At 48.9% G+C, this 22,604-nt stretch overlaps 1 protein-coding gene across 1 annotated transcript in view; it reads right to left on the bottom strand.

The window, feature by feature from the left end:
- Positions 1-926: 926 nt before the first annotated feature.
- TTBK1 (tau tubulin kinase 1) overlaps positions 927-22,604 on the bottom strand; it is a 95,054-nt gene continuing 73,376 nt past the window's right edge. Inside the window, exons 14-16 of the mRNA XM_009817764.2 lie at positions 21,153-21,176; positions 2,490-4,081; positions 927-1,353 (exon numbers count right to left, since the gene is read on the bottom strand). Of these exons, the coding sequence (XP_009816066.2) occupies positions 927-1,353; positions 2,490-4,081; positions 21,153-21,176 (2,043 nt within the window). The remainder of the gene's footprint in view (positions 1,354-2,489; positions 4,082-21,152; positions 21,177-22,604) is intronic.

Below are 22,604 nucleotides of genomic sequence, written 5' to 3'. Positions count from 1 at the left end.
ATGCACAAGGTAGCCACGGCGCGCCAGCAAACCTCTCCTCGCAAAGCAGCAGCTTTTGAGTATACTACAGGATAATAATTTCCCACCCTGCCGTGTAGGGGAACTTTCGACCACAGTGCCAAAATTCACAAACACCAAGAGCGTGACAATAAAGCACAAGGAATTTAGGTGCAAGGGGCACCCAAGCTAAAGGCATCCAGTGGCTATTCACATCTTCAGGATGGAGCTGTGTTTGGTGGACTACGGGTCTGTGGCACCAACCACACTCAGGTCGAGAGGAACCGCCCACGTTGGGAGATGTTGGGAGATTCCCACCTGCAGAGGCATCTCTGGAAAGGAGAGAAGAGCCCCCTCCACCCTGCCCCTGCTCTTAGCACACAAGGACGCATCCGTCCCTCTTGGCTAAGCTGGTGACAATCCCTCGCTAAGACAGGTGGCAGGAGGCAAGCCAACACTCAGGTAGACGGTGGCGGCCAAGGCTGGCCTTTTCCCAGCAAGGAGAGAGGAGGGAGCTGCCTGCGGGACAGGAGCCTTCCTCTCCAGCAGGTCTCGCTCCCGTCGCCTCTGCTCCTCCTTCCAAAGCCAGGGTCGGTGTTGGCGACTGGTATTGCTAACAGAGAGAGGGAATGCCTGGGGAGGGAGGAGGGCCAGGCACTAGGCAGGCTGCCTGGGTCGCTGCTTGGTGCTGTGCGTTAGCAAGCGTGCGCTGCGGGCTGGACGTCTCCCTTGAACAAGGCTCCGTGGCGCAGAGGCTCTCAGGCCCGTGGGAGCTGATCGCGACGGTGTGGGGCGAGAGTGAGTGAAGCATTGAAGTACAGCTACTGCTATACACTCGTGGGTCCTGCATGGGAGGCTGTGCTGCAGCATCTCAAGTGTATACCATATGCAGAAGTTACCCAGTCTGTTGGGCTGGCAGAAGAAGATCATTATCTGGCAGCTGCCTTACTTTCCAGGGACACCTGCTTTCCTTTGGTTGCTGGACTCTGAGTCTGGGTTTTTCCTCTTTGTCGTTTTTTGGCCACACCAGGAGAGGGCAGGGAATCTCCTGTCGGCGCCAGAGCCTGAGCTGGGGGCTGAGGTCGGGGGGAAGGAGGAACTCGCTGAAGAGCAGTCCCTGGCTTATGCTGTCGGCAGGGAGAAGGACTTTCCCTCCGAGGCGGCAGCTGGCTTCTGGGGGAAGCGCCGGGGTTTCTTGAAGGAAGGACAGGGCTCCGAGGGGATGCACAGCTGGACCTCCGGGAGCTGCTCCGTGGAGGAAGAGAAGTGGAGCTCGGCGAAGGAGGAACCCGACTTTGTATCTGCATCGTTCGGCACTCGTTTGGGACACTTCCAGCTGGTCTCTGTGCCTGAAGCCTGCGGGGGAAGAGAAGAGGGAGGATGAAGGGAAATTTCCGCAAGGGTCTGCGGGCTCCTGGCAGGTTTGTCAGGAATGTTGCGGGGCAATTACAAGGAGTCTCCAGCACCAGGACGAGAGGAGCTATGCTGTGAACACGATGGGGCACTGGCTTGAACGCCATCCTGTAACTCTCGATGCTGTTAACTAGTGAGTGTTTGCCCTGATCCTCCAGCACCCTCTGGGACAACGCGCAGGCATGGTTTGGCTGATAGCACACATCTGGGACTCTTCTTAACATGCAGCACGGATGCAGCAACCTCCTTCAAGGCAGGAGATACAATCTGGGAACGTGGGCATGAGCTGGATTGCACCAGCTGGCCTCTGATGGTAGCTGTGCTGGACGATAAACCAACCCACAGGGATCCTCTCCTTTCACCCCACGTCTCTGAAAGAGCAGAAGTTGCTGGACCTGTGGCAGAGCCACAGCAGCAGCTCTGCTCCTGGGCTGGACCTCCAGTCCCAAGGCCAGGCAGAAAAGCCAAACGCTGGTGAATTCAGGAGGTCCACCTCCACTTCCATCTCTGTGCTTATTTGATAGAGAGCCAGGCACCTCCAAAAAAATCAAGGCACAGGGATGTGTAGGGAATTCAGACCATGTGGAGGTGGCCCATGCTGTTCCAGGTCACTGCCAAAGCCCACGTGCGTGCACCTCCCTCTCGCCAGCCCTTCGCACGCTGGCCATCGTCTGAGGCGATCACAACAGGCACCCTCGCAGCCCTCGCAGCTCTAATCGCAATAGCTAGGCCAGGCCTCCCTGCAGTCACGGCTGTGCCCAGCAGGCTGCAGAACGGAGAGCTCAACACCAGCGGGATCTGCTATTAGCGGGATCAGACCAAATGAAAGAGCTGGTGGACGGGAAGAAGGCCTCAAAGCCAAGGCAAGCGAAGAGGGGGTTGGCCCTTTGGCCAGACTGAGCCAAAAAAGACAGAGAGGTGGAATGTCACACACCGGTGAAGTGAAAATGCTGTAGGAAACGGGGCTGGACCACGCATTCAAGCCAAGCGAAGGGTAAAGCAGTGGGAGGTGAGCAAAGCCCCGGCTGCGCCTCCTTCGCAAGTCCGACATTTTGCGTTGCTCACCGTTTTGGTCTTACCTGTAGGCAACAGCCGCGTCCTGCGGGGAGGTACATAGCGCCGCCATCGCAACGGCCGTGGAGCTCTCAGACTTCGCCACCTCTAGCGGTGTTTTCACTGGCGTGATGGGCCGAGGAATTCTGCTCTTTGTGCTTATGGGTCTCTCTTCTTTCCCCAGGAGGGCAGCCTTCTCCTTCCCTGCCTTCCTTGGGATGGAGTCATCCGAGTCGTGGGTGTCCTCCTCAGAACCGGTGGCCGACAGGGTTTCTGAGGCCCGCCGCCTCTCATCACTGGAGGACGCTGAGGAGGAGGCCCCTGAGGCCAGCCGAAGGAGGCGGTTTTGCCTCTTCTCCATCACTAGGCGCGCCAAGTCAGGTTGCTTTGCCCTCTTATAAAGCCTCTCTTTGGCCGAGAGTGAAGTTGAAAGGTCTGAGCCGGTGTCCTCCTCAGAGAACAAAATGGGTATCCGACTTCTATACCTGGAGCCCAGAGGTCTCCTGGGGCCTCGCTGCGGTGTGTCGAGGAGGGTCTCTGCTCGGTGTTCTGCCACCGATGCTGACTTCTCAAGGTCAGGCTCCCTTGTAACCACCTTGCCAGGCTCTTCCACATCCAGCGAGAGTGCCACTTTGTTGGAGAGCTCCGGCTTGTCCTCGGGAGGCTGTGCTACGCCGTTGGGAAGGGCCAGCTGCTCCCCTACTGTCTCTGAGGTGGTTTCAATGGGATTAGCCGAAAGTGCGCAGCTCTCCGTCTCTGCCCCTTCTAGCCCCGAATGTATGCTTCCATTCTCTACCAGCACCAGGTTGTCCTCCAGCTCTTCTTCGACGATGACCTCCTCAAACTGGCCCGGAGGGCAGTATTCTTCGTGCCTCATCAGCTGGCCGCTGGAAGACATGACATTTAAGTGGGTCTTCTCAGCAATATGAACAAATGTGCGCTCAACTTTGGTGAAGGGGGAGGAAGCTGTAGCCACTGCCACGGGAGGCTTTGGTTCAGATTTAAGGACTGAGGAGAGGGTCCCTGGCTCGGATACATCCAGTTGGCTACCCATAGGCTGTGGCCGCTCGCTCTGAGGTGTCAGTGCAGCAAGAGTGCCCAGATCAACTTCTGGAGCCAAGTCTGTGGTCACCGGAGACTTTTTCAGATCACCTGGTGAAAACAGCACTAGCGTTTTTGAGCCTTCCTCCAGCTCCAGGTCCCCGTCAGCAGTGGATGCTCGACCCTTGGATCCCTTCTGGTCATCAGCCAGGAGCGTGGATGGTGCGCACTCCTGGCTGCGCTCTGTGCTTTTTTGACTCAGGTCGCTGCTGGAACCACTGCGCATGTCAATCTCGTCCCCTTCCTCCTCCGCCTCCTCCTCCTCATCTTCCTCCTCCTCCTCTTCCTCCTCCTCGTCTTCTTCCTCCTCCTCTTTTCCATTCATTTCCAGATAAGGTTCCAGAGGTTTGCAAGGAGCAGTCAAGACAACATTTGAGAAATCAACCTTCTTTATCCGCTGGGATACCTTAGGCTTTTCCCAGTAGTCTGACATGTCTTTTCTGAAATCTTGATAAGGCAAACTTAAAGGCACCGCCTTGGGCAGACCATTCATTTCAAATGACCTCAGCATATATGCCTGCAAGGAGACAGACGTGACAGAAGAAAAGGGTTAGTATTCAGACATAGCATTGACACAGAAGACATCAGGATCAACAGCAGTGGGAGGCATCAGTGGAAAGCATCTAGTTCATCACGCTTCCAAAATACATGCCTGAGCAGTGATCACTCCATCATTCGATTCGTACAAACCTTAGAAAGGAGAGATTCAGATACTTATCAATGGAGGCAAAAAAATGTGCCAAAGGCGTTCCTTTGTTAGCAGCCTTTAACCTGGACCTAAAAGAGGTGTTTACAAGCAATTCCTCAGGGGTTTTTCATGTTTCCCAATCTTCTTCAGCATTTATATATTTACATAGTCACTCCTTCCTTACTGGAACCATTCAGCAACTCTCTTTTATGCCCAGGCCACAGTGAACTCAAGTAAGTCATGAAAGCTGACATATAAAGTGTCATTATTAGACTCTGGGGCGACCAACCGTTAATAGCAACGGGAGGACAGGACAGTTGGTGGAGGCAGTGCTTCTTGAGCAGCAGTCTGTGGTGGAGAGACTGCCCGTAAGGCAGCAGGAGTGGGCTGTGAAATGATTGCAAATAAGCCTAACAGAAAAGCAGCACTCACACACACGTGCAGACACTTGACCGAACAAGCAAAAAAGGGCAAAATAAATAGGAAATGAAGTTTGGCCTAATTAACAATTGGTTGTAAATGGAAATCACAGCAGCACCACTCCACAAAATGGATTTAAAAGGAAAAACCATTTAGGTCACCCTTCTATTAAGAGGGCTGGAAAACGAAAAGCCTCTCCATAACTCAACCAGTCAATGATGCATCACAGGTTACCCTTGAAAAATACTAATCATGAACCGAAGGGCTCCAACCATCTGCGTTTTGAAGCAGCATTTGACAGCGTCAGAGGCTATTTAGGCTACACGACTAAACAAGCACCCATTCAACTCTGTGGGCTACAGCACTGCCAACAGCTAGCACATTCACCTGGCTGTGGGAAGAGATCTTTTTGTCTCTAGGGGAGAGAAAAAAGAGCTCAATAGCTTTTCAGTCCAATGACACAACTTCAAATCGTGCTGAAAATCTGCATGTTATTCTGTGCAGAGCAATTGCTCTATTAGTATGCCTGAAAAATGCAAGATCTTTATGCTCATGTGTAACAGGGACATTTCAAACAGATTGGTGGGCAGCATCAAGCTGTTCTGCATGGTGATAAGTTGTTACCCATTTAATATTTCTTTTTATATCCTATAAATTAAAACACAGGCTTGTTTTGGCAATGCCTCTGGCGTCCAAAGCTTCTCCTCTTCTTTCATTAAAGCTGAAGCCTGGCCCTGAAGATGGCCCTGTATTAGCCCGATTTGGGCTTTCACTCGACCTTTTGTATCAGGATGACAGATGTGGAACTTGGACTAGTACGAGGGACTTACCACCCTTTGCAAAGGAAATTACCCACTTGGCTTCCTCCCCCAGGCATTTCTTGGAAATTAGTCCATTCAACATTTCAACAAAGTTTCTTTTAGTTGGGTTGGTAGGTAACTTCTGCCCTCCATACTGTTTGGCATATTTATGCTCTTTGGATTTTCTCCGTGGTGCATTTACAGTGGCAAAACAACCACAGTCGCAGGCTGCTTTAAGGAATGCCTTCTGGCAATTTTGGGGTACTGCATGCAACAGGTTAAGCAGTCCAAGTCTCCCAAGGGTAGGTAGAAGCCAAGCAATCACGGTTGTGCTTAGGGTGCAGTGTCCATGCTGGGAAAGAGAAAACACATGGGGATGTGGTGAAGTGGGTGTTGGTCTCTTCTCCCAAGTGACAAGTGACAGGACAAGAGGAAACAGCCTCAAGTTGTGCCAGGGGAGGTTCAGGCTGGATATTAGGAAAAATCTATTTACGGAGAGAGTGGTGAAGCACTGGCAGAGGCTGCCCAGGGAGGTGGTGGAGTCACCATCACTGGAGGTGTTCAAGGAACATGTGGACATGGCACTGCGGGACATGGTTTAGTGGGCATGGTGGGTTGGGGTGGTGGTTGGACTTGATGATCTTAAAGGTCTTCTCCAACCTTAGTGATTCTGTGATTCTGTGGGATTCTGAAACCCAGCTCCCTCAGCCTCTCCTCCCGTCATACGTTTCTAGTTCCTAATCATCTTGGCAGCCCTCTGCTAGGTTCACTCCACTATGAGCAGGACCTATGCTGCGAGCTGCGGCAGCCACCCCATTTTAAAAAGCTGCCAAGGCTGTGCGTGAGCAGAGCTACACTGGAGCTGGCCGAACCTGAGTCAAAAGGACCTCCTTTACCTCCAGCAAGCTCTGATCTCTGCCTATCGTCCTCACTTTCTGAGAAGACACATTGCCTGTCCTTGGACAGTGAACCATTTTTTTCCCACCTGCTCGGGCTCAGATCTTCACTCCTGACTCTCTTTTGACTTGTCAGTCAGTTGTCCAGGAATGCATATGGCAGTATATGTGTCTGAGCCTGTGTTCCCCACAAAGTCTGCACATTTCACCTCTTGAACTCTCTCTCTCTCTCCATAAAACTTGACTGCATTTAAATTAAATTTAGCCAGTAACTACTTTGGGTCACAATATGTATTTGAAAGGCAGTAAATAGCCCTACTTTGCACAGAGGCCAGAGTTAGAACATAGAGAGGAAGGAGAGTCAGGGGAGAAAAAGATCTACCTGCTCATATTTGGCAGAGGCAGAAACCAGCCCCTTCAAGTCCACCTCCGCCCCCCTGGTCATGTACAGCTCAGTGGAGTCTGGGGTTTGTCTTTCCTGTAAACTGGTGGAGTTTCAAATTAACAGGATCATTGGCACTGGGACATCCTCAGAGGAAACTTCTATCACCCAATATGGGCAGCAGGAAAGTTCCTACATCCCAGCGATGCTGCAAATACTGCAAAAATCAGCAACGGTGCAGCCTCCACTTTGCTACTGCAAGTTCACAACCATGCATTAGAAGTTCCCAGGTCCCCTTGTAACCAGGAACGTAGCCGGACGTGTTCTTCTCAGGCAGCACGGAGCAGACTCACGCTGGTGGGTCCAGGAGCAGTGCTGGCATCCCGCTCGTTACCGTGCTCATATATCCAGGGAGGTGGTGGAGTCACCATCCCTGGAGGTGTCCAAGGAATGTGTGGACGTGGCACTGCGGGACATGGTTTAGTGGGCATGGTGGGGTTGGGTTGGTGGTTGGACTTGATGATCTTACAGGTCTTTTCCAACCTTAATGATTCGGTGATTCTGGGATATGTCCTGCCCCATGCCAAGCCATGCACACTCTGCCCAGGTCCCTACAGCAATGAAGAGCGATGACAGTACTTGCTCTGCCTGTATGGCTTTCTGGCGATCTCACGACTCATGAGGGCACAGAGAAGAGACGCTATAGCTTGCCTGTGCCCATGCCCCTGCAGCAGAGCAGCTCTGCACCAACCTGGGGGAAAGGGAACAGTTTCCCACATGAACCTAATCAATTTTCCCTTAGATTGTAGAATTTGGGTTTTGTTTTCTCTCCCGTCTCTCAGTTTTAAACATTTTAAATGCAATAATTTGTGAAAAAAAACCCCAAACAACCAAAAACCCACCAAGTACAGGAAAAAAAATCACAGTATTTGCCTAACATAAAACCAGGAAATGCCGCATTTCTTCTATCTACCGTTCATTTTCAGACCATGCTCTAAACCATGTCTCAGACCATGGTTACCGCTACGGCATCAGTGTGTCCTTCTGCAGTGTTTGTGTGACAGATGTACACACGTGCCACATACCAAGAGCCTTAGGGAAGCAAACCAAACCAGACTTTGAGGCGTTTGTCATGGAGCAGATGGGCTGTGGACCCCATCAGATGCAGACTCAGAAGAAGCCTGACCCTCCATGCAATTCCCAGGAGAAAAAAGGGGCTCGCACGCTGTACACCCCTGTAAGTCAGAGACCACAGCCTAATTTTAGCTGTTCCCCCCAGACCGTCGCCCGCCTGCACAAACTGCTCTCTGCCCTTGAGGAGTTGGCGTCTTGTGCTTCTCCTGCAAGGGGGGAAAGTTTCCACCACCCTTTCCACAGGTACCAGAGCCTTTGCATGCACCTACTGCCTGCAGCCTCCCTCTCCAGCCACTTTCAGAAAATTATTAACTATGCACTTCACACCAAAGCAAACCGGGTCTATCGCCGTGTTTCCTCTTCCAACCTGATCCCAGACAGACCAACAGCAATTGGGGCTGAACCACCTGCCACTCTACAGCAGCGACTGCGTTCAAATAAGCCACGATGAAAGGCAGAGCACGGTCAGATCAACTGAGCAGCCCAGGCTTACGGCAGGAGTACGTTACTTGCAGGACGGGCACAGTTTGGCATCCATCTCCCTGGGGTTTCGGGGGGTGGAGGGGCTGGAAGTTCACCAGATGTTCTTAAACACCTTGTCAAACGTCTGATGGGAGAGAGCCGCCCACCCGCCCCATGCACGCCATGCCGCCAGCCAGGGGAAGATGCCCGGTCTACGAAACCAAGAGAAATGTGATAAACTGCTTCCGCTGTGTTTATAGGTGTGCAATTGTAGTAGTCTAAGTTTAGCCAGTTTCGATGCTGGTAACCATCAAGGCAGAGCTCTAAAAACTTGCATAAGTTGGGGCTCGTCGTAACCTGCTGCTGTGATACGACTGGGTTCAAGTCAGTGAAATTGGTACTAGCCTAAATTCACGTAAATCGAACTCAGAGCGTGGCCTTCCCAAAGTGCATGAAACACATGTCCAACAGTCACGGAACTTTGTTTCTATTCCCAGATCTGTCTTAACCGCAAGTTTTCAGTGATCACGTTAGTAAACGATAATTAAACGCTCCCTGTTCTACCAGAGCTCCTTCATCTCCCTGCCCGGTGCTCCCATGTACCCAAGGATGAGCAGGGGACACCTTCCCAGAGCTGGAAAGCAAAGGGAATAGGAAAACAAAGCAAGAAAGCAAACAAAAAACCCAACCATCACCAAGGTGCTGCCTTTGATTCTTTAATAAGGTTTTGGTAGTATACAAGCTCTTTTTTTTTCTTTTTTTCCCCCCGATTGTCTGGATTAACATACATGGATTTTAAAAAGGCACAAAATCCATTGCACAGCTTCTGTTTTGTTTGTTTTTGATGACATTGCCTGTTCATTGTAGTTTCAAGTGTAGGATTTTACAGTACTCTGCAGCATTTACAGCATGGTCTACATACAGGTAATCAATGCATGCTTTTATACAGGAGACAGAATTCAAATTCTCTCTCAGTATTTCTATATACACAATAATACAGTGTTTTTCTTCTGAAAAAAGCTTTAAATTGGTCTTGCATGCTTGGTGTGCCAGAAGAATTAGTGCAAGCATATATTACAGTGTTATTGCAGTACAAAAAGGGGTTGACCTTAGGCTCTGAAGGGATTAGATACAGGAAGAATAAAAAGACTCAAGGAAAACACGCTTTGGATCCCTTTAGTCAACTACGTCCTTCCAAATGGATCCCTACTCAGTACCGCCTTTAAAGCTACAGCAGGCTGCTTCCCCTCCATCTCCCTGCTGCTCTCCCCCTGAGACGAACTTCCAGAGCTTCTTCAAACCTTCCATCCCTCGCAATCGGTGAGGACTTCCGGCAACTCAAGGAAGCCCTTCTGCTGTGCCTCCTGATGCCGGCGACCTGCTTGAAGGGGACTTTCCTGAGACCCACTGCTTCAAGCAAACCCAAGTCCCAGCAGACGACGCTTCTCAAGCAAGCCAGGAAGTACAACAGGTTACCTACAGCTTTTGTCTCCTCTCAGTAGAAATGACTACAGAAACCCACAGTCACCTCCTACTTGAATAGCAGTTGGTTAAATATGGTTTGGAGTCTCTCTTAGCAGCAACAGAAGTCTAACAGGTGACACAAGGTAATGCAAAGGAAGGATATGCTGGTCCCTGAGATTCTTCATGGGAGCTGGGAAGTCCGAGAAGCAGAAATCAAGTTCCCAACGTGACGTTAATTGTTCCATTGGGAATGGGAAGAGGCCTTAGTCCTGAGAGATGCAGATGGCACACAGACAGCAAGAGCCGCAGTCCGGTCTTCCCTGTAACAGCTTTGATTTGGATACTATCAGGACCTTAGCATATCCTGGGAGTGACATTATCCTCTGCCAACATAGACTAAGCTTGTTTGGGACTGGGAGATCTGGCAGGATTGAGAACAGTGAGTGGAAAAAACCCTAGAATCTGAGTTTCTGAAGCAGCTCTTTCTTCAAACCAGCATCAGATGAGGTAAAAGTAGCAGGGGTCTCAGAGCTGCCACGCTTGCTTGCAGGATCTCCGCGTTCCAAGAATCAGCACCATAAATGTCAGAGAGATGTTCTTCTTTCCAGCATCTTAACACCAAATGCTCCATAGCCTTTCTCTGCGGTTTTTTTGCTACCAAGGTGAACAGGACAGTCCGGTCCTATGCTGGATAAGTGCTCTCCTCCTCCCTATTTGTGCTTTCGTATGTTGTTAGGTTTGCGCCAGTTTTCCTAGCGTCTTGGACGGAAGCAACAGCTCTGTAAAGGTGGTACGCCTGCCACTTAGCTTCCCACCTCTGCGCTCACCAGCGTCTCCAGCAAGAGCCAACGCAGAGCTCCCTGTCTGAGCAGACACGGGGACCACCTCCTTTTTATCACTCATAAGAGACTCAGGAAACGGCGAGCAAAGTGGAAGGAAATGATAATCCAACAATTGTTCTCGTCCCTAATCGTAAAGGCAACTTAATAGCAGCAAGAAAGAAGAAGAAGAAGGAGATTCTGAAAGCTAAACATCTTCCTCAGTCATAAAAATAACCAGAAGTCAGCAGTGCCGAAGAAGAACCTGATCTGGCTTTTTTTTTAGGAAGGACCAAGCTGAAGGGGCAAGAGTCCCATGGAAATCCTCCTTATATCTGACTTATTCAGAGGAAATTTGCCATTACTGTGTTTCACCTTGCCAGATGAATTAATTGCACTCATAATTAAACCGAGAAACTTGTTGGAGTTGTTGGAGGAAGCCCTGGGGATTCTTACGAGGCAAGTGCACTAGATGAGGTAACCGACTTGAAACACTTTGCATATGAAAAAAGGAAACCTCCAAACATAAACCAATTTTCTTTTCAAATACTAAAAGACATGCAAGTGAATGTAAAACGGGGATTGCTTCTAATCCCCAGGTTACATGGTTAGCAGCTTGTTTAAAATGTACATTCATTGTAACATCATTTTTTCAACGGCAGGTGTAATACAAAGGTGTTGCAATACATCAAATAATACTTAGAAACATTTCCCAGAAATTAATCTTTGCGCTGTCCCGTGGAACAGAACCTGCAAATGCAGGTCTGCGTGTTATAGCAACCCGAACACAAAACACATGGTATAAAAATGCAACAAAAAGGAAGGTAGTGTCGCAACGATCAGCCTTTACACGTTTTATTTCACGTTTTAACATTCCCCAAAGTAGGTGTTTGCGTACTAATAAATCACGTCCCAAGTGGCAGCACCGTTCCTATCGCCAGAATACTCTGCCACCAGCTGATGGCGAATGGAGGGGTATGTATGCTACAAGACACTGAATAAAGAAATCGGGGCCGGGCCAGGTTGCCAAAATCAGATCTGCAACGTGCAAAGGAGGCCGGGTGTGCCGTCTGCACCAGACAGCACGAGGATACTTTCTGTAACTGGTTGAGATTCGTTCTATGCAACAGCCTTTTGAGCACTTGGATGCATGCAAAGTGGCCCATTACTGGCACAGAAACGCTTCTGGAAGGCATGACCACGCGTGGCCATTCACACCCCGCCTGTGGGTCATGAACACCTACAAACGTACATACAGTCAGCAATGGAAGCTCCAGCAAAAAGCATCCCAACGCCACCCTGGGGACAAGAGTGAAATGGGGAAGCACATCTGGCTTACTTTGGCCAGCCTCTCCAGAAACTGTCATCTCCTCCAGTCACTCCGGGGAGGGCTGCCAACTACAGGGGAAGCAGGTCAAGAAGAAAAGCGCCCCGTGTCCTCCAGCTGAGAAATACCTGGGGCAATTCATTCACTATAAACACTAACAGGAGTTTAGGGATTTGCAAATCATCCATGATTTTCAAGGCTTCAGACCTTGTCTGCTAGGAAATGCAATTTTATTTTCATCAGCCAGCCTCTTGAAGCCCATCTGTTGCTGCTGAGCAGAGCTAGACAGCTACGTGATAGCTATCTCCAAATAGTTCCTTCCCATTTGTCACCAAAGGAAAAACAGAAAAGGAAAAATAAAAAGAAAAGCTTCTCTTTTGAATAGATTGGGATAAAAGAGCCCTTTCTTATTCAATGTGAAAGTCACAAAATGGTCTCAGCTCCAGGTAAAGTTCTGAGAGCAGCGTGAATAAATCTCCACTGACAACCATTAGCAAAACATGTCATTCATCTAACCCAGCAGTTTACAACAAAAATAAATTAGGTCATTGACGCAGTATTATGTGGCTGTAACACGAGTGTGACTGGATACCTCAGAGACTCCACGTAGCCCAAGGAAGAGATGCTAGACCCACTGGACAAACACGGTGGGCAACTGTCACCAATCCCTGCGGACAAGCAGTAGAAAATCTCCTTATATTTTCAAGAATAATCTTGTGCCGCTGCCAAGCACTTCAAAGTTCCGCATAGGGACATCACGGGAGATTAACTGATGGAGGCGTGAGGGGGAAAGACATTAGGAAAAGGACTGAACACATCTTTCCATGCTTTCTGATCTTCGGTCTCACAGTGCATCCTATTGTTGAGCTATTTTACAATACAGGACTAAACTAGCAATGGTTATATTTTCTTGCCTTAATTTATTTACACAGAATCGCAGCACCAGATTCAAATAGTGCATTTTTACATGCGAGAGCGAGTGAAGTTCCTGGTGATTTGCAGTCAAAGAAATGCCTCAATGATATTTGTTCTACTTGGTATATAGGTCCCACCCGCTGTCCTGACAACTTCCAGATCATGAGATAATATTCTGCCTCCTGAAATTCTCTCTGTGCAATCGAACTCTAACATCTGGCTTCATCCTGACATGTTCCGAAAAGGCTTTAGTCGCTGCCGACTTCCTCCAGCGGTCCCGCATGTCAAACAGCGGGGAAGTGAGTGACTCACAGGAAAAATGAAGCACGTGGGGATCTTTTAGGTTAAGAGGCCATAGGAAGGTACGAGTATAGTGACTATTAGTATTGGTTCTGAATGACCCTGGAAAGGCTAAATGGAGGTGTTTGCCCCGGTTTCCCACCCGACTGCAGAAGGCTTCTCCTACAAAACAAATCATCACGTCTCGCAGAAGAGGCCGCACACTTTGGGGCAGTGCAGCCAGGGATAATGATGGTACCAAAGCCTGGCGATGTTACTGAAACAAAAGACAAATGAGGTAGTTAAACACTCCAAAGTCAACCCTTTGGAAGAAATGTTTGAAGCAGGGAGCAGAGAAATGTCCCAAACGACATTTGTTTTGTTTCTCATCTCGAAGTGCTCGCAGCCTAGAGGAGTTAGGAAAGAAGGTCTACGTTAACCGGCTTTAGAGTCGCCTTTGGAGAAGAAACGCAGCCCAACGACTGAAGAGCCACTCAACCCCTCTGCCTCCCGAGCAGGCTAGGGAAGCTGCTGAGGACACCTCTCCTTATTATCGCTGATCAGTGTGAAACAACAGGCCTCTTTCCAGAAGTCCTATATGCAAAAAATGTATCAAAAATGGATTTTTTTTCACCTCGAAAAGGAAAAAAAGAATGTTGACTGGTTCTTAAAGGCACACTGCCTTCTCACGTAACACCCGGGTTTGACTGCTGCAGAGCAGCTGGGCAGAGCTAGCTGCCAAATGGGATTGCAGAAGAAATAGGGAGCTTGTTTAAAACGAGATACTTTGATGGCCAAACGCCCGTGGCGCAGGCTAGGTAAGGGAAGAACTGCCGTTATACGTGCCAAAGCGAAGAACACTGATCCTCAAGGAAAAAATCCTCCACTCCAGATATGTATCCCTCCAGATAAAGACAGCGAAGAGAAGAAACTCCAGCAAGTTAAAGTTCAGAATTAATGAACAAAGTGTCAGCTCTGTTGTGCTTAAAATTGCCCTGTCCTGGCTGTTTGAGATACCCTTTTTATTTCTGTCTTTATTTGGATCCCCCTCCCAGATCCCAGGCTGGAGAACGGGGACAGCCACTTTTGCCAGCCCAGAGAACAGCCAGTTGGAAGAGCTTATAGTATTTGCAACTGGAGTTGAGACCTTTTCTCCCTTACAGAGACCAGACACCAATTTAAACGGAACTTAGAGACGAGCTCGCAACAACAGAAGTGGTGTTTAACCAGATGTTTACATGGTTTGCCGTCACAGATGGGAGCTGTGTCTTAAGGGAAAGAGCATTGCCAGCTCTCTGAATTCAGCAGCTGATGTACACAATAATTTTGGGGAGTTTGCTAAGTCCTAAGGATTCCAGGATTTGAAACTCGTAAAACTGTCCTGAAAATGGAGGGTATCTTCCATTATCATCTTTGAAATCAAACTGCCTTTAAACAACATGATGACTCTTCCTCAGACACATGAGATACGCAACGTGTAGGAAACTGCTGCAGGAGGCAAGCCTCGCGCGTTCTTGGGAACGGCAAAGGCAGGAGGTAGCGCAGGTGCCCAGGAACGCCATAAGGATGCGAGGGATGAGATCCCACGAACGGCAACGGAGGTAAACCGCGGGGGCAGGTGAATGTGTGGAGCGGGATACGTACTGGCAACCTGGGTGGAGTGAAAAGAGTTTTGTCACATGGGGAAGAGATGGGCAAAGGGGAACAAAGAGGCAACTAGATCTAAGAGAGCTTCTCAAGCAGTGAGGTGAAGATGAGGGGGTTCTGCCTCCTCATCACATTGTGTGTGAAGCCTACCAACAGCTCAGGGCTACGGCTGACTGCTGTTGTTCTTGCGTCTAGGTTCAGATTTAAATATAAGCTAATCGGGTGGCAGCTGAGCAGCAATATCTCTGCTTATGGAGCAATGGATGAGATCCCAGAGGAGAACGTCAGCCGGTCCTGGAGTCAGCTGCCTTATCTCAAGCCAGTCTGGAGACCAACTGTCCAAGTACAGCTTCGTCACGCTGGGCTGGGGAGGTGGCAACTGCCAACACCCTTCACAGCTCAGGTGGTGCCTGCTGCCTCCCAGCACTGGAAGGGAAAATCACAGAATCATTAAGGTCAGAAAAGACCTGTAAGATCATCAAATCCAACCATCAACCCAACCCCACCATGTCCCGCAGTGCCACGTCTACACGTTTTTTGAACACCTCCAGGAACGGTGACTCCACCACCTCCCTGGGCAGCCTCTTCCAATGCTTCACCGCTCTCTCAGTAAGGAAATTTTTCCTAATATCCAGCCTGAACCTCCCCTGGTGCAACTTGGGGCCGTTTCCTCTCGTCCTATCGCTTGTCACTTGGGAGAAGAGCCCAACACCCACCTCACCACAAACTGAAAGGCAGCTAGAGCAGCTTCTTACACGCTCCTCAAAAGTCATGTGGACACAGGATTTGAGAGGTGGGCTGATCTGCCTCTGTCCTTAGGGACCCTTAAAGAATCACCACAGGAACTACAGGAAAAGAGCTGAAGGAAAGGTCTTGGAGTCAACATCTGTCATGTGGAAAGGAAAGCATCAGTCCGGGTTGGAAGTCTCCAGGAACCACAAAGACAAATACAACTTCTGAACCAGTTTGTCCCTTTCAGAGCCACAGTCTTGCAGCAGCCTGGACCACTGCAACGTCCAGGTTCAGACCCACAACAAAGAGAAGGAGTGGAAGAGCAAGAGATACTTTTCATCATGAGGAGGTAGCACAGGGATGGGATTATATCACCCACACAGCTGTCTTACGGGGCGTTTCTATCTTACATTCTGTCACCACTGTAATGAAAGAGACTTTAAACAGTGAAAGAGGTGATGCAACGTAACCCTTCCACTTACCTGTCCTTCAACACTGGCAAAAAAGTATGGGAATGGCGGACAAAGTCAGGTTCACACCAGGGACTTTTTCAACACGGGTATATCAACAGGATACTCGCAATGCAGAAGCACTGGCATCTGCAAAATTGCGCCTTTGTCAGTATAGCTTATTTTCAGCCAGCCCCCTCCCACCAAAACCTTCTCCACTGAAAGCGAACATGTGCTGGTGAAACTACATTTACCCAATTCATGCTAGCTTAACCCAAGCATTTGCAGTAACGTTTTCAGAGAAATCACATCTCATTAGCTCCTTCCTGTGGGAAGGCGGCTGGGGAGAGAGTGGTAAATCGGAAACATCTCCCATTCTGCATAGAAACAAAGTGAAAGGAGCCAAGAGGCCAAGATAAAAAAAGATGGCTTTTATATGTATGTACAATTGATGTGCATTCGCTCACTGAAGTAGAGCACGAGATCCGAGCAACAGCTACCTCTCCGTCTGACGCTAATGATCTCTGCATCGTAAAGGAGTGGCCAATGCTCATTTCAATCCTCGTTTTGGACTCGGAGGAGAAGAAGTGCTATGTACAGCGGGAAGTAAAACCCAGAACATCTCTTTCAGGATGCAAACCCTTCTGATGAACACAGTTTGCCTGAGTCTGATGCTGAAAGGGAATTTTATTTCACCAGTATTGATTTACACTGCCTTACCCCAGCTGAAGAATTGAAGGAACCTTATCAAAGATAAAAGGAAAAACTATGGCAACTAACTTTTCAGCCCAGAGCCCCAAGATCACTTTTCGCGTTGACAGCCTTCCACCAGTTGGGTTGTTTCCCTGCTGACCCTGGCTTCCCAGCGCTGCCAGTTGTGCAAATGGACAGTGAACCAAAGCAGCAAATGAACCAAAGCCGAAACCAGCTTCCCTTCTCCCCGTGCAGGTCCACGCAGCCACACGAACACCGGCACTGGCACAGGGGAAAGGGCTGAAAGGGCTGGATGGGGTGGGGGTAGGAGGGTAGCTCTGGGAGAACCGACACTTCTGTTCCCCTAACTTGACCACGGAAGCGCAGCCTTCAACGGGAAATGGCTGCTTGCCACCTCCTTTGAGCTTTCCAGTTGGGTGGGGGTTTTTTTTTGACAACTGATTTTGGACATATTTACATTTATAATTGCAGTCATTATAAATGCAACACAATCAATAAATGCAATATAAATGTAATCTACAGAGGTTTTTTAGAATTGCACTGTAACTAGTTTTAATATTAATTTATTAAATTTCCATATATATAAAAAGAGAATTATTTTCACATTTCTTTAATTTGCCAACTGTTCCTCAACAATATGTGGATTCCATAGTAATTATTACAGCATTAGATGAAGATGTTAAAAAAATCTGCAAATCGACTACTTTTAATACTCTTTGCATACTACTGTAACATCAGGACTCCAGCCATTAGCACCAATTAATTTGTTCAGAATTAAAGTGTAAAAGCCATATTGATGACGAAATAAAACTTCCCATAAAACCCAGGTGACCGCAACACGTCCAATTATTCTGGAATAGAGCCCAAAATTGATGGTTTACCAGGATTGGTTTAGAAAGCAATATCCCACCTTACTGAATCTGAAGAGCGAAGAATTCGGTGTCTTTTAACAACGTATTTCAGCGGTTTACCACCCACCTACGTCTTTAAAATGAGCATCACTTCTAGTTTGACCTTTGTTACTTTATAATCCAGCACCTAAATCCATACCTTTGCCTGGCAGATTAGAAACGCGTCCTGCTCTCTTCAGGCAGGTACTTCTAACAGCAATCGCGTTACTTTTTAGTTTTGTCTTTAACGACAGACTGCATTGCTTCAAGCTCATTCTACAGGGCAGGTTTTACAGAATCAAACCGTTCTCGTGCCACTTCTCCTTTTTTTAGGTTTTGAAAATCTTTTAAAAAAATTTCCATACGAGACTCGGATATGATGTCTGGCAGTGATCTCACCAGTGCAAAAGATCTCCCCTCTGCTCACATCTTCATTTTCCTGCTGATACATCAAAGAAGACCTTGCCTGCAGCTAATTATTTCCCCTAACTCCCACCTTATTTTGGGAGACAGCACCTCCCAGGGCACAGTTTCTCCCACTCCGTGCGTGACCTATATTCTTCGTACTCGAAACGAGACCTTCTCCCTGGCTGAATGCAATAATTAGTTTGCATGCAAGCAACTTCTCAAGCCATCCAGATCTTTCTGCAGAGCTGGCCTGCCAGGATTATTTTATCAAGCCGCCCATCGTCCTGTCGCTGCAAACTTTCTCCTCAGTGACTTCTTTTTTCTTCTTGACAGCCACTAATGGCATGGAATAGTCCTGAGCTGAGGGCAGGAGATCAGGAGTCCTAATGAGAAACATCCCCACTTGTAAGAGACACCAAGATATAAAGATATTTTGTTCGGTTAGTTGGCTTTCAATTTATTAATAATTTTAACTAGAAGAAAGTCTTGCTGAAGTCTATATAAATCAACCATCTTCATCAATCAGACTTTCGAACTTAGAAAGTATCATCAAGTTTACTTGGCAAGAACAGTTCTGTACAACCACCGTGAGTCTGTATGACCATCATGAGTAGCATTAGATAGATTACTGCCCTTTAAATTTTATATATGGAGCTACTTACCACCTAGTCATTGTTTTTGCCTGAAACGGGCAGGTTAGAGTTTATAAATACCCTGTTACACCGTTTGTTCCCTATTCTCACTGGCGAAACGAAAAATTGTTTTTTAAAAAATAAAACAATAGCAATTCTCGTTCCTAAAATTGACCCTGAAAAGTGAACATCAGTGTTTTGGAGACTAGGAACTAAAAATTATTAAGAGCCGCTGATTTTAAATCTACTTCTTTCACCAATTCCATTTTCCCTGGAATCTGCCGTTCTATTAAAATCTCTACTCGACACGGAAAAAATACCATCAGAGCAGAGTCTACTTTGGGAAATCATCCCTTCTCATGTCACTTTTGAGAAAAGCAAAGCCTTGCTCTTTCTGGTTTCTGCGCTTGAGAAGAGAAGAGCTGCCAAATAGGATTGGCTTAGTTCAGTCCCAGTATTTCTGGCAATGCCTTTTCTAAAAATAAAACCGACCAACAAACTGCAGATAAAAATTTTTGGCCGGGCAGTACAGCGTCCTGTTCGCTCACGTTCTCGGGGCAAATCAAAAGAAAATGATGTCACTGACTCCAGAACGACTGCGGGCGGAGACTGGCCATGCCTACGCTGAGTCTTCTCGAGGAGGGTGTGTTACTCCCGCCCTCCGTCCCCGCATCCCCCGGGATGCTCCGCGGCGGCGCAGGCCCAGCCTGCCTGAGCACGTCCCGCGGCACGCAGACCCACCGGGCCAGCTCCAGAGCTTCAGAGAGCATCACCCACCCCGCGGGGGCTGCACTCCCTGGGTTGCTCACAGAAGGGCGAAGCTGATGTAAAATAGCCTCAGGCGGGGCGGATATACCGACAGAAATCAGTATCTGGAAGCGTTCATTGTAACTCCACCGGAAACACCTTACCTATGCAGAAATACCTCCGTGTCACAACTTTCTGCCAACACCCATACTAATCCCATGCCGTTTTCACATCTGCCTGAGCTTTCCGTATGTTTTCTTGTCTGTACCCCGTGCTTGTATACTTTCTGCAGAGTATTTTACTTTGGACTCGCGCTTTCCTGAAGCCCTGAGCACCAGCAATGACCCCTTCTTCTTCAACCTCAACACCCACACTGCCTCTTCTCCGGACCGAAGGCTCATTTCAAGGAAAGACGGTTACTACATTCACTTAACTACAGAAGGTCTTCATACAGCCTGGTGTTTTACGCTGCAGCTACACTGAGAAGGGCAATATATCCCTGCAAACGCGGGAAATAAGGATACTTATGACAATTTAAATTAACTTTGATCTCCCTTTTCCTCTGAGATTCAGGTCAGTTTTAGACAAGGGCTCCAGGGGCTCTGTACACCAAGTGCCGAGTTTATTTCTCAGGTGAGATCTGCTATCACAGGCATTTCCCAGCGAGACCGAGAAGCAGGGCTGCTCTGCCAATGAAAAGCCGCAGGTGCCTAAAATTTCTGGGATTTAGAAACAGCGTAATATACAGCTGGATGAGTAAGAAAATCCTCGCTATCCAACTCCTGACAGTCAGCGCCTCTGGGGGAAGGCAGGTAGATTTGGAGCAGCTTAGGAGTGGAGAGCAGACAGCAGCTCCGCGGCCGCGTAACAGAGGCAAAGCCAGAGAGACAGAAATACGCGGCCGCTGTATGGAAACCAAACCGCAACAAAAGCAAGGGGGTCCCCAAAGCCAAAGCAGCAAAGAGATACACGATCGTAACGCCACAAGAGGGACAAATCCTGAGGTCCTGCCTCAGGTGAGCTTCCAGTGGGAGCCTGCCTAGATCTAGATGGAGTAAAACCGCCTACGGATTTGGCCCAGTGTAAGATACCAGCAAAGACGCTTGAACCGATCTGCCCGGGGAAGGTAACGCTTGCCGATACCTCCACGGTCTCTCCACTCCAGTCATAACTTGACAACGTTTGTGGCGTGATGGGGTGTGTTCAGTGAGGCAGCCCTGCACTTCCTACCCCAAGGCTGCAGGATACGCGCGCGCGAGTCTCTGAGATGAGCCCTGGCATCCACCTCTTTCACACATCACCCGTTCACCATCTGCGTTCTCATCTTCGGCCACGCTGCTGCCCCTCGCCCAGGCTGCTGGGAGCTTTAGGAAGGCAGATGTTGTCAGTCTCTGTGGGGTCTGGTTGCAGGGGCTTTGGAAGTTACAGTACCTTAGGCCAGTGTTGTCTGGGATTCAATATTGCATTAAGTGGTGACACATTGTGGGCGGGTGGGATCTATTATTGCATTATGGAGGCTGCTGCTTCCCTGAACAGGCTATGTTTTGTGTGTGAAGCGGGCCCACACCTGCTGGAGCTGGGACCTGGAAATGCGGAGGACGGAAGGCATGAGTCTGTGGTTTCCTGCCGTGAGGGGCATGTGCCTGCGGTGGGGCATGCGCACGGGACTGCTCTCCGCTGAACGGCTGCGCTGTATGAAAGTGCCACCGAGGTGAGGGTAGTGTTCTGTCTCCAGGGTTGAGGAGGAGAAAACGGAGGACGCCAGTCTTCTCAGGGGGCTGTACCTCGGGAGGGAGTGCTGAGAAGGCCTGTCCTCCTCCAACTGAAAAAGACCAAGAAGAGTGGAGGAAAAGGTGTCAGGCAAAGACTTGACTCGCCCCTGGTTTGTGATGCGCATGCTGCAGACATCTTCGCCGGCGGATGAAAAATGCTTTTGCTCTACGCGGGGCTTACTTACTGCTCTGGGTCTATTAGTTCCCGGGGACCCTACGGGCGCCGCGGGAGCCTGCCGCTACAGGGGGCCTGCCATGCTCTCCCCCGCCACACGCGGACACGAGCGACACCAGCGGCGTCCGGCTCTGCTACGTCAGTCCCCTCCTGTGGCCCTTCAGGCCACACGCCTCACCTCTCTGCTCCTCCGGCATCACTTATCTTGACATGGCATTAGGCTACTCGGACATCCTGCACAGAGGAAACAGTCAAACTCTGAACGCACTTGGAAACCACGTGGACGAGAAAAGGTGAAACGCCTGGTGCTAAAGTGGTTATGTGCATTTAAAAGCGAGGGGCTCTTTCAATGAGTCTTATTGAAAACTCGCTCCGGGGATTTGCAACGGCAACTTTGGGGGCTGTTAGTGGACTTTCCTTTTCTCACCCATACACTGCTGCCCTCCCGATACACTTCTACGTGAAGTACCTCTGCAGGGGGAGTGTTAATGCCTCCAGTTTTGGCAAGCGGAGGACAGGCAGCAGCTGGAAAGGCAGGCAGAGTATTATTCTCCTTTCAGTGAGAAATTCAAACCACAGAGCCACGGGAGGACGTGAGGAGAAGAGGCACTCTTAGGTCCCTTTCCTGCTTCTGTGATCCTGGGACGGCCAGGAGAGGGAGGAAAGTATACTCACAGAGGACAGCTTGTGCCAGGATGAGATCGCAGTCCCTACCTTCCCTTTACGCACTGAATGGAAGAGAGGGATTACGGGAATGACTCCAATTCTTCGCCCTGAAAACGCTAAGCCCTTCCTCCCCTTTCTAACTCTGCTATGGAACTAGCACTTCCACAGGGGTCAGCAACCTCACTTTCCAAAACCAGACCATTTTTCCTGGAATTACATTTTTCCTTTCAAATCCATTCCCTTCCTTGTGCTGCACTTCTTTTCAGGAAGGCTCTGTAGGTTTCAAAATGTAATTGGGAAATGTGGAAAGGCAATATTGCATTTTCTTAAGCCAACACTGCTCTCCTTACCTTACTAGAGATGTTGCCCTGGTAAAGGATATGAGAAAAAGAGCTGAACTTCATCCAGTCTCATCTCTGTCCTGTCACCTTCAATACCTTTGCAGTGCTTTGAGGCAGGTACCTTATCTTCAGAAGCGTCTGAGAACTACTCTGCTTGTGGTGGGCATTAGATGTGAAAAGCAATTATTCACAGTCCTAAATGTACTGCATGTCACTGCATAGATCAGACTCTCGGCTAATAATCATGTAATGTTGTCATACCGAGTATTTGAGAGAGACAAA

This window comes from Gavia stellata, chromosome 37 (assembly GCF_030936135.1).
Source record: "Gavia stellata isolate bGavSte3 chromosome 37, bGavSte3.hap2, whole genome shotgun sequence".
Lineage (NCBI taxonomy): Eukaryota > Metazoa > Chordata > Aves > Gaviiformes > Gaviidae > Gavia > Gavia stellata.
Note: the sequence above shows the minus strand (reverse complement) of the source record. Positions and strands in the feature narration are given on the sequence as shown.